At 29.4% G+C, this 12,500-nt stretch overlaps 1 protein-coding gene across 3 annotated transcripts in view; it reads right to left on the bottom strand.

Annotated features, from left to right (window-relative positions):
• Window positions 1-12,500, bottom strand: part of LOC136075154 (NACHT, LRR and PYD domains-containing protein 6-like) — a 67,567-nt gene that overhangs the window by 50,810 nt on the left and 4,257 nt on the right. For all 3 annotated transcript variants that reach the window (XM_065787505.1, XM_065787506.1, XM_065787504.1), the window contains exon 2: window positions 6,998-7,305. In XM_065787505.1, the coding sequence (XP_065643577.1) occupies window positions 6,998-7,295 (298 nt within the window). In that variant the 5' untranslated portion in view covers window positions 7,296-7,305. The remainder of the gene's footprint in view (window positions 1-6,997; window positions 7,306-12,500) is intronic.

Consider the following 12,500-nt stretch of genomic DNA (forward strand, 5'->3'; position numbering starts at 1 on the left):
CAGATATAAAATGAATTTTGAAAAAAGAGGCCGCTGTGCAGAGAAATAAGTTAAACATGGCAGTACCATGGAAATATTTTCCTAGGTGTTTTTTTAATAAAAATAAGGATATTGGTTACCATAATAAATATTCTTCATCTTATTTATTTTTAGTTAAAAAATATAAACATTGTTTTACTTTTGTCAGGTCTATTAGGTGCTCTAAAGTTTATATATGCATTTATCTATACAATAATCTAAAAGTATGTTAAAAATATGCTATCAAAATATCAAAACAAAAATTCTATTTTATTTTTATTATTTTATTAAAAATAATTGAAAAAAAATTTAATTTTAGCTAAAAAAAATTTAAAATTAAGCTAATTTAATATAAATCAAATTCTTAGTGCATTAAAAATTATGTTGTGCATAAAATATATGTAGTTAAATTTTAAATCTTTTGTTAACACATAAAAAAATTAGCTGAAGTTTATGTAAATATAAATTTGTATGAAAACATAAATATCTTTTAAAACATTATGCAGTATATAGCATTGATAGCCAGACAAACTGAATCGCCCATCATCTAATTCATTAGAATAGAAACTATAATAACTAAAACAGCATCAAAAAAAGCAACTTGTTTAGTTTCATTTAATTCATCATATACAAAAACTTTTAATAAAAAGCAACTTTTCCACAAAAAAACTTTATTAAAATAGTTAAAAGTTATGTAAAATGGTTAGTAGTATATCAAAGAGCAAAACATGTAAAATGTCACATATGTCATAATATGTCAGCTTCTTTATTATTTCCTTCAATAGCAATAAAATCTACTCAAACTTTGCTATGCTTTTTGTGTCCTCTTCACTTTATCTTTTTAAAGCATTTGCTTTGCTGACAGAAATCATGCTGTTTTTGATTTTTTCATGCGCAAGACTAACTCTTCTAGAATCAATATACTCAGGGCTTTGGAGCAGAGGTCGAAAAATTGGCTTTGACTCCAGGCTCCGGCTCCATTAGAATTTTTAGCTGCAGCTAAAAATTCTAATGGAGCCGGAGCCTGCAAAAAACAAAATTTTTTTAAAATGTTTTATGACAGTAACGTAAGTATTATTTTGTTAATTAAAATCTTGAATCATCCTTAAAATAAAATATGGAAAATATCAGGTATAAATTTTATTGAGTACCAGGTATTGTTATTGAGTAAAGAACGAATATGACTCAATACAAATTTAGGAGCAGAAAAAAATCTCGATGTGTGATAGATATACAAGTGGCTACTTGACGCGCTTCTTGTATTCTTTTTGGATATTTTCAATTCCATCAAAAGCAGAATTCACTTTTAGACGTCCCATTTCTTCCATTACCTTACAGTTGTCCATAAAATTTGCATGAGAAGTATTTTTATCATTAAAATTAATTTTGGTGTCACTTCACCTTTTTTTTTTTATCAAGTTCCTTTTCAAACTTCTCCTCTTCTCCATTGGAATATTTGGCATTCACTTAAAACTGAAAGAAGTACTGTAGATGGCTCAGCAATATTTCTTATTTCTTGAATTTCTATTATATTCTTGGTATCCTTTTTAAAAAAATTTTCTGCTACTGTTTTTAAGCCTTATTTTGGTCATATTATCTGGTTTTCTTCCAACAGTATTCTATATCTAGTATCAACATAAATTGCAGCTAAAAATATATCATTATCAAAAGGTTTTTCTTCTCACTTCTGCATTGATTTTGAAATGTCTTTTGTCCTTGATTCTTCTCTAGATCAGATTTCAATTTCAATCATTCCTTTAGGAACTCTCCTAGATCGATGTTGATTGTTGATGAGTGATGTCACATCATATATACATAGCTTTTTTAAAAAATCACAAGATGACTCAACTTATCCCATATTTCAGGGTGTAGAGAGAAAACTTGATGAACTTTAGGATTGTTTCATTGCGCACAGTATACAGTGGCGTAGCCTGGTAACCAAGGGCCCGGGGGCAAATTAAAAAATGGGGCTCCACTGCTATGTAAACTGATTAGGTTTTATCAAATAAAAATATGAAATATAAAATATAAAATGAGAGAAAATTTGATCAACAGCAGCAAATTGCTCACACAATAGGTGCAAAAGCAATAATCTTTCAATCATCCGGAATGTAAAACCAAGTCTTGTTATCCAAAATTGAAACAACCTTGTATTGTTTTCTTACTAAAAATATTGTAAGTTTCTTAGTTTCTTCACAACATAACAGACTTTTTCCAAAAGTTGAGCAATGTATGTTTTTTCAAAATCATACAAATTGCTAGCGGCAAAGTGTGAATAACAGTGCATCAGCTTAATGTCAGAAAACAATTGTTGACACCATTCTGGGTAGATTAAGGCTAGATTCTCTTCCCAAGCTGCTGCACTTTCATCTTCATTTGTATCCTGTTGTTGAAACTCCTCTTGTTCTTTAACCTACAAATCTTCATCTCAAAATTTTTATTACCTGAATATTTGTTTAAAATTGGGATTGCTCTAATCATATTGGCTGCATTGTCTACACTTGCAAATACTATTTAATCTTTGGTGATATTAAATCTATAAAGAGTATCTTTTGCCATTTTTTTGATAGCAGCAGGGTTGTGCTGTCTTTGTGCATCTATCAGTGCCCATGTTTTTAAATTTTTTCCTGCAAAATAATATTGAATATTTATTTCCATATAGTTCTTTTGTTGTCGATTAGCTGCATCTACTTTCACATTAATAAATTCTGTAACAATATTTCCTTTATCTCAGGTTTCTTTTTTTTAGCAAGTTCATTAATCTAATTGCTTACAGAATCTAGTCCAGTAATGAATCCAAGAGTTTTACCTTATTGGCATGTAATCAACTGAAAACCTTCATTTGTAAATATTTAAACGAAACTCTATTATTCACTATCATTTTAATAATTTCTATTTTAAAAGTTGTAGCACTAAGTTGATTTATTGTTTTACTAATAGTGATAACAAAAGAATTTAAAGTAATCTGTTTAGATTTTTTAGTATTGAAAGCTTGTGAATGTGATAAAAATGCTGAAATTTACTTTGGGCCAGAAGCCTCATTTCAGATTCAACAGTTTTACATTCTGATAGATGTGATCTTTTTAAATGCCTTTTCATATTGTAAACTTTTGATTTTTTTATTCGCATGTTGCATGAAATCACTTTTTCGTTTATGTTTTCTCAAATTTTCTCAGCGTCGCTGCTGTTGATAAGAAAATTGACACAAACTCCTAAATATTAAAGCTCATTACTGATCTAAAGAGTGCCCTTTAACACTAACATACCTTTGATAACTTTTGAACATTATGATTCTATTATGAATTGAACCAAAAAATTATCTGGTGCTGAATTTAAGAAGAAATGAAAACAGCGCCAAGAAAGTGACAAAACTGTTTCAAAAAGTGGTTGGTAACAAACTCAGTGGAAAAATAAATTATTTCAGAGGATATTTGTATTGAAGTTAATGACAATTCAACAGATCCTATAATTGACTTAAGTTCAGATCATTATTTGGAATTAATTGAAGAGGAGATTTTCATCAGCCAAAGTCAAGAAGAATTTTGCACAACTGATTCAAAACCAACAAGGGAAGATGAAAATGCCCAGCTTTCAGGCCCAGCTGAAATGGACTAGGATGAACTTCATTCAGAAATCTCAGAAATTCCAGTGGCCTCAGAAGAAAATTTTCGACACAGGGATCCAGTAACATGGCCTAAAATAACGGACAAAACAAGATTTTTGATTGAGCATGGGCCAGAGCAAGACAGAAGAAAATTTTTCCCAAACACCCTGTGTGATTTTGACAACAGAATGCGACACTTCAGCTCAAAATAGTACGAAAAAATTCATCCCAATGGTGAAAAATTTGTTTGCACTTGGCTGCAGTACAGCAACAAAAAAATTCTTTATTTTGTTTTTGCTGTTTGTTATTTTCAACAACAAAAACCAACAATTTCTCAGAAATTTCCAAAGGGTTTTGTGACTGGAAAAAACTAAACCCAAGAATTCCTGAGCATGAAAATAGCAATCAACACCAAAGATGCTATTCTGATTGGAAAACTCTTGAAAAAAATCTCAAGGAAGGAAAGACCCGGGATTCTGATATGCAGAGAGTTATCAGTGGAGAGATGAAAAAGTGAAGAGACATCTTGAAAATGATTGTTGATGCAATTTTATTCAAAGTGAAGCAGATGGCACTTTATGAAGCTGAAGATGACTCTCACCATCTCATAGCAGAAACAGAATTCGGACCTCAGTGCAACCTTGTGTTTGACAGTATTATTACACAAATTGAGTTGCGGTTTAAGGCTATGTCTGCTGTATCCTCTGATTTTGACTTCCTCAGTGGACATTCACTCTCTAAAAGTTCAGTGGATGAACTCAAGAAAAAAGCTGCAAATTTATCTCAAATTTTTAAGGCAGATTTAGATTCTTCCAATTTCCAGTCAGAAATGGCAAGCTTTGAATATCAAGCTGCTGCAATGATGAACTTTGAAAAATCTAGCCCAATCGACATTTTGCTGCTCATTCATAAATATTCTTTGACCAATGCATATCCCAACACCGCAGTTGCTATTCGCATCTTCCTCACTATACCAGTCACAGTTGCTACATGTGAGAGAAGTTTCAGTAAACTTAAGCTCATAAAAAGCTATGTGAGGTCAACAATGGACCAAGAGCGTTTGTCTAGTTTGGCTATAATTTCAATTGAAAATGAAGTGGCAAACAACATTGATTTTGATGATGTCATTAGTGAATTTGCCTCAAGAAAAGCCAGAAAAGTGACATTGAACTAAAGTTTGTGCAACCTTAATGACAAATTTTACTTATAAATTTATATTTTATATGACTATATTCATATATATTTATATGAATATAGTCATCACCCTGATGACTATATTCATAATATATATATATATATATATATATATATACATATAATTTAATACTATAATAATTGCTAGTTTGCCTTTTTGTTTTTTTATAAACTATATAAAAAAATGCTATATTTACAAATTATAAATATATTTTAGTGAACCGTGAGCCTATTTCTTTGAATTCTTTTAAAAAATCTCATTATATATAATAATAATTTTATGGAAATTTTAAATTTCAAAATATCAAAGGGTGGAGCTGGCTCAAACCTGGCCCAAAACGGAGCCAGCTTCTGCAGGAAATATTTTAACTCCAGCTCCGGCTCCATGTAAAATTGCCAGCTCGAAATAACTCCGGCACCAGCTCTGGAGCTGCTCCAAAGCCCTGAATGTATTCATCACATAGTAGTAATAGTAGTACATCAAACAAAATAATGATTTGCATGGCATTTGCATTTTTTGTATTTTAACCTCTATTACTTTGGCCAGAGTTTGTATTTTTGAAATACAGACTTGAAGGTAACTTTAATTTCTGATTTAATTTAAACAGTGTGGGACTTAAAGTTGTTGATGAAGATGAAACCCAACAATACAACCTGTTTTTGTCCCTATGTAAAATTTTACAAAGTAAAATAAATGCAAAATGGATAACTTTACTCAATGACAGAGGATACAGAAAAAAAAAGAAAAAAAGTTACAAAAAAATGTTAACACAGAAAAGTTATGTAAATGTGTAATGCTAATCTAAATCTAATGTCCACATCAGTTAAAAATATATATGAATATCCAATATTAATTCAGTTTCTATTTGACTCATACTTGCTTCATGTGTGGCTTAAATTAAGAAGCAAACAAGTAATCATATAAATAACTATTGACCGACATCCTTTAAGTAATATTTCACCATGACCCTATGTTTCAGAGTATCATCAGGTAAACATTCCGCAAGCAGTATGTTTACCTGATAAATTTCAAAAAATTTTCAACTTTAGAATATTTAAATAATTCAAATCTCGTTTTCAACCTTTGGAACAAGTTAAAACTTGATCTATTTTCTATTAAATTTGTAAAGATCAAATTCCCTTAAAGATACTTATTATATATTTTCTATTATTTATTATATTATATTTTCTATTATTTATATCATATTTTTTTCTATTAAATGTTTCTTTATTTTTTATTTTAATTAATTACTTGTTTTTATTTTTGCAATTTTATTAAAAATAATTAAAGATAAGTTTTTTAAACTTTTTAAAATAGGGTGGCTCTTAAAACAACATTTTTGAAAAAAACCTGTTCCAAGCCCTTTACTTTGTTCTATATAATACTAAAACACTAGGTTTAAAATTTTTTTGAACAAAAAATTATTTTAGGGGTAGCTCAAAACCCTTAAAAATTTGACTGGTCCCTAAAATTTTGAAAATAAAAGTTCTTCTTAAGTATATCAACCTGGTACTCAAAAGAAGCGAAATTATATAAAAACTTTAAAAATAATAATCAATTTACAAAAAAATAACTTTTTTCTAAAATAAATGCATAAAAACTATTGTTTTTAAGCTGAAAATAAAAAAAGTCATTATTTTCAAGTTTTAAAAAAATAGTTTTTATAAACATGCTTTTTTTGTAAAGTGATTACTGTTTTTGAAGTTTTTATATAATTTCGCTTCTTTTGAGTACCAGGTTGACATACTTTAGAAGAACTTTTATTTTCAAAATTTTAGGGACCAGTCAAATTTTTAAGGGTTTTGAGCTACCCCTAAAATAATTTTTTGTTCAAAAAAATTTTAAACCTAGTGTTTTAGTATTATATAGAACAAAGTAAAGGGCTTGGAACAGGTTTTTTTCAAAAATGTTGTTTTAAGAGCCACCCTAATTTAAAATGATTAAAGCTTTTGGTAAGTTTTGGTTAGTGCCTTTCTACTGGTATTTTAAATCAGATATTATAAATATTTACAAATTAAATATAATTTTAATTTCTATATTTTTGTTATACATGCTATTTACATAAAGAAAAAGAAAAGATGCATAAATAAAAAACAAACTTAAAATGAGAAAAATTTACTCAAGTTTAATTTAAAAAATCTGTTTTTCATTATATTAAATGTAATTTTAAAAAATATTACTTGTGAATTCGTCTACTTTTCTTACTAGATCCATTCTATTCATTTCTTTTAAAGCTGTTTTTAACTCCTCAAGTGTTGGATTGTCATTCATTTGCAACCATTTAGTTAACATTGAATATGCTTTCTCATCACTTTTACTATTATCTTTATCAATAATGTCTAAATAGTTTTCTTCAATATTTAACCAACGTCCAAGAGTTCTCCAATCTACGCCAACACTATTACTAAACTTTAATTTAAACACTTGGTTAAAAACAGTGGTTTCATCCTTTTTGAGATATGCAAAAAGTTGACCCATTTTGATGTTTCTACAAAAGAGTACAAGATTTAATATAATACCAGGATACATACAATATACACATACATATATATGCAAATGTAAATGTATAAATAAATATATTTATACATATATATAAATATACAACCTTTGGCAGGAATGGCTGGCAATCACCTGTGCCCGCCTCCACAACTATGTAAGTCAGTTTACATAGGAGAAAAAAAGTTCAGCAAAAAACAGTAAAAGATGTTAATATAGTTTTTTTTTTTATTGTTTTAACATATTTTAATTATTTTTAAATAAACTTAATAAGTTTAAATGACCAGTATAAAAATTTTATTGAAAAACGTTTTAAAAAATGAAAAAAAGCTTCAATAGTGTCTAAAAAATTTATTTATAGTTTTATATTTTCGATTCAAAACTTTTTTTAAATAAAATATAAATTTTTCACAAATTAACTATTCTTTAAACAAAAGAACTTTTTAACATATAATATTTTTAAAGTTGTGTTTTTATCTTATTTTATCTTATTTTGTTATTCTAGCATTTTAAATACAATTAATACAAAGCAAAAATAATAGATAGATACATTTAATAATTTGAAGAAAATCTTTTTTATAAACAGTTAAAAGAATTTATTTAATATTTGAAATATGTAAAACAAAAACTATTCAAAAGTACTGAACTCATTCAATAAAGTTTCAATTAAAAAAGCTTTTTCTTATAAATATTTGCTAGATTGGAGCTTTTTTCAGTGTAATTTTTAAACTTTTCGACTTAAAACAAAAAAAGTTTACGAAGAAAAAAAAGTAAAGAGTAAACTTTTCATATATTAAAATAGGAAAAAAAGAGAAATGAAATAATATTTATAAAATAATCAATAATTCAAATATAAAATTAATTTAAATACATAGACTGAAATAGACTTGAAAATTACTATCAACGCTAAGGGCACAGGTTGCCCTGCCAAGTCCGTTTAAGGCAGGCATTGCACCACTCATGCACTCATTTACACCTGCCAAGGTAGTGGTGTAGTATTAGAAAACTCGTCTTATTAGCGAAAAGTTCTGAGTTTGATTCCCAACATGTCCCTGATAAAATAACACTAAACTTGTTTCTCAGCGCAGCAGCATTATTTGTCAAGGTTCATGTTTTGGAGTTATAGAGTTGAGAGAAGGTTGTAACCACAACAAAAATAGCCTCCTCAACTGTAGTGGCCTTCATGGCCTTGGAGAGGTAAATTAAAATGAAAAAATAAAAATATGTATATAACAAGCCTTCCCAGGAAGCATGTGCAATCCCACAACTTGTTCGTCCATGTTTAAAGTAACTTTTTTAGATAGTTAGTTCGCATCTTTTAACTTATAAAGAGTTTCAATAAATACACTTATTTACTAGGGAAAAAAATACAATCCTAAAAAAAGGAAACAAAAATGTAACAAAATATCAAGTTTAATTAAATAAACTAGGTAATTTAATAATTAAAAAAAAGTAAAAAAAAAAATTTTTATAAAATTTTAATAAAATTTTTGTATTCTTTTTTTTTAGAATCGTTGATGAAAAAAATAATATCCTTCATAACAATTTAACAACATTTGAAAGTTTTGATATGAAATTTATTCACAATTTTTATCATTCCCTATAACTAAGAAAGTAATTTGCAATGTAGGGGAGAGAGGGGAGCATTGGGCACTTTTTCACATAAATGCTTATAAAACAGTTATTTTTTATTATAATCAAAATTTTATTTCAAATATATTTAGCACACATATTTGGCAGTAAATATTACTAAGAAGAGTTTTAGTATTATAATTATCCACAAAGTTACAAAAGATTTTGTAACACATGTCCAAAGTGCCCAAACCTCCCTGTGGTTGGGAGGTTTGGGCACCCCTGTGGGGAGGTTTGGGCACTGTATTTAATATGCACAATATTGTTTTAATATACTACTATGCTTAAGTATTATATAGCATTGCTATAAAAAAATGTAATACAAACATTTTTTCTCATCATAGACTTTACAAAAAATTTAACAATGTCACTTGGAATCAATACTGCACGATGTTGGACTTAATAAGACTTATCTTAAATTTGGTATGACCCAAAGAGGCTTGTAAAATTTATATTTTAGACTGCCACGTTTTATCCATGTTGTTGGTGTAGGCAATTTTGTCTTTATATCCTCCAGGGGGACGCTGGCTACGTCCTCGATGTCAGGAAACAAGAACGTATTTCTTATCTTACTCGCTCTCATGAATTTGACAGTTGCCATGGAGTGATTAACCTCTTCGACTATTTCAACATAATGATAAAAAGTGTTTTTGGTGTCAAATTTAACTAACACAAAGGTATTGATCTGGAATTTTCTATCCATAACAATCACATCGTCTACATCAAAATCTTCTTCCAATGAATCAATTTCAACAAGGTCTACATCAGAAACGGAAGCATTTTCTATTTCATCATCACTGCTAATCTTTGTGCTTTTCTCGTTTCTAGAGCATTTTCGATTTTTGTTGAGCTCTTTGATCTTATCTTTTCTTTGTCTTTCTTTTTCTTCCATTTCTATAATTCTTTTCTCGGGTGTGTCTGTCAATATTCTAGTTTTTCCTTTCTTCCGTTTCATGTCACCCAATTTCCTGGGGCCGGCTTTCGGAAATGGTTTTACTAAATCAGGTGTTACATTGACAGTGCCCCTAGTCTGGCTTTTAGATAGAGATTCCAGTTGAGATGACCCAGTGACTTCCATATTTGAACTTGTATTATCCTCTAGACTCAGATTTTCTTCTGTTGAAGGTTGTTCTAAAATCGATTTTTCTGTAGCAACATTATTCTCTTCCGACAAGCAGCGACCAGTTATAGAAGAACAAACAAAATCTTCATCAGAGAGAATGTTTGAATTGAATGGCTAAATGCCAGGTTTTTTAAATCCTGTTTGAATATTTTGCAACTTGAACGCAAGTGGGATGGCTTTTGCTTCTAATTTTGGGATTTCATAAATTGTTACCGTTTTGCCAGGATTGCTTACCATCCAATCTGTTACAAACAGTGTTATAATAAGTTTTGAGTGGTCCATAGACAGTCAGGTCTAAGGGTTGCAGTTTATGGCTGCAGTGCGGTGGGAAAGTCATTAAAACAATGCCTGATTCTTTACAAAAATCAAGAACTGGTACTGAAATATGGCTATCGTGATTGTCCAGCAGCAATAGAGCTGGTGAGGAAGGTGTTGGTTTGGCGTGTTTTGCAAAATGGTGTATATATTTTAAAAAACATGGTGCTGTCATCCACCCTGAAGGATGTGCTGCTCCATCTGAACCAACAGGTGCATCATTTAGCATATATTTTTTGAAATTAACCCGTGGGAATATGAAAAAGGGTGGTATTGAGTTACCCAATGCATTAATACCGCTGCAAACCGTTACAAGTGTCCCTCTTTCAGCTGACATTACTTGCCCAACTTGCTAAGTGCCTCTTAGAGCAATCACTTTCTGGGTTCGTTGTACTGTTGATAATCCAGTTTCGTCTATATTGTAAATAGACTCAGGGCCGATGCAATGCCGTTCATATACAGTTTTAAGATTTTCAAAAAAATCTCTGACATTTTTCTTATTGAAACTTGTTGTACATGAGAGACTGGTAGCTTCTGGTGTCCTTATCGAAAGATGAGGTTGTCTTTTAAAAAATCCCCTTAGCCAATCATTGGATGCAAGTTTCTTCTCTGCCCAGATGTCTGGTATTTCTTTATTAATAGCAGTGGCGTATTCGTAAAAAATTCACGTGCCTTCAGTTTTGACATTCCATGGTTTAGTTTAAACAAAGTTACAAGATATTCTGAAATTTTTTCTTGTTCATCTTTCATGAATATTTGGGATGATATAAATTTAGAAGAAATATCTTTCACAACGCCACTCTGTTTTATGTATCTTTGAAGGTTAGACCTGGGTATATCATATTTAATCGCAGTAGTTTTAATTTTTCCTCCTTTAGAAACCTCTTCCAATGCGCGCAAAATAACATCTTTAGGTATTTCACGTCGTTTATTTTTCTTTCTAAATGAAAACGGCATTGTCCTAAAAAGAAGTGATTAAACATTCAGTTCAATAGACATAGCAAAAAACCACAAACGTATGACACCAAAGCAAACTACAAAAAAGGGGGAGCATTGGGCATGCCCAAACCTCCCTCCTACCTGCGTGCCCAATGCTCCCTATAACCTCACTTTTCAAATAGATTTGAATAAGTTTATTTTTATCAAATGTTGAATCCTAATTGCCAGGTAAATATAATGTTTATTAAATGCAAAAGAAAAAGTTAACACAGATACTTACCCTTTCTTGCAGATTTCTTTGTTATCTTTCTTCAAATCCCAAACAAAATATTTACTTTTGTACGCAACAAACCATTAAGCGCATGTAACTTGACAACCAAGTGAAATGACAACTGACACTTTTGATGAGCAGTGTTGCCAGTTATAAAACAATAGTGCAATGGTAGGAAACAAAAAATATCTAGAATAGATTGTGAGAAATGAGGGGGTGCCCAAACCTCCCGACTGCCCAATGCTCCCCTCCCTCCCCTACACTAGAAACTTGAGTAATTGTTTAACTTTTTTTTTTATGTTTATTCGTTATGTAAGTCTTTCCGCTTTTTAAAAAAGCCCTTTTGCAATATTTTACGTTTTATTTTTCAATAAAGTGCAGACTAATACAATGAGGGTATTGAAAACAACCAAATGTTTTATATTCAAATAATAGTATTAATGACTTTTTATTTTTTTACATAAAAAACTTGTTAAAAACATTTTTTTTACAAATAAATAGCTTCTTCCTTTCCTATGCATTGATAAAAACAGTTAAGTTTAGCAAAAACATTTTTAAAATAATTATAAATTGTCCGCGTTTCTAGCACAAATTAAAAGTACTTCCTTAATATACTGATTGAAAAAGTTCACAAAAAAATTGTATATTAAAAAATATTTTCATTTTCGTTAGATTCTTTTCTACTTTTTTCCTCGACTAGTATCAATTTTGGTAGTGGAAAATAACAAACACTCTCACAATAAGAAAACAAAAACAGTTAAATATTTAGATATACAATTTTTTTGAAAACGATTTTTTTTAATTTAATATTACATTTTTTTAGCTTATTTTATTTAGATTTTTCTATTTTGTATAGTCTTTGGTTCTTTTCTTTGAGTATTGCTGTTTTATTCTCTTTAGTTTCTTA

The sequence above is a fragment of the Hydra vulgaris genome, chromosome 01 (genome assembly GCF_038396675.1).
Source record: "Hydra vulgaris chromosome 01, alternate assembly HydraT2T_AEP".
NCBI lineage: Eukaryota > Metazoa > Cnidaria > Hydrozoa > Anthoathecata > Hydridae > Hydra > Hydra vulgaris.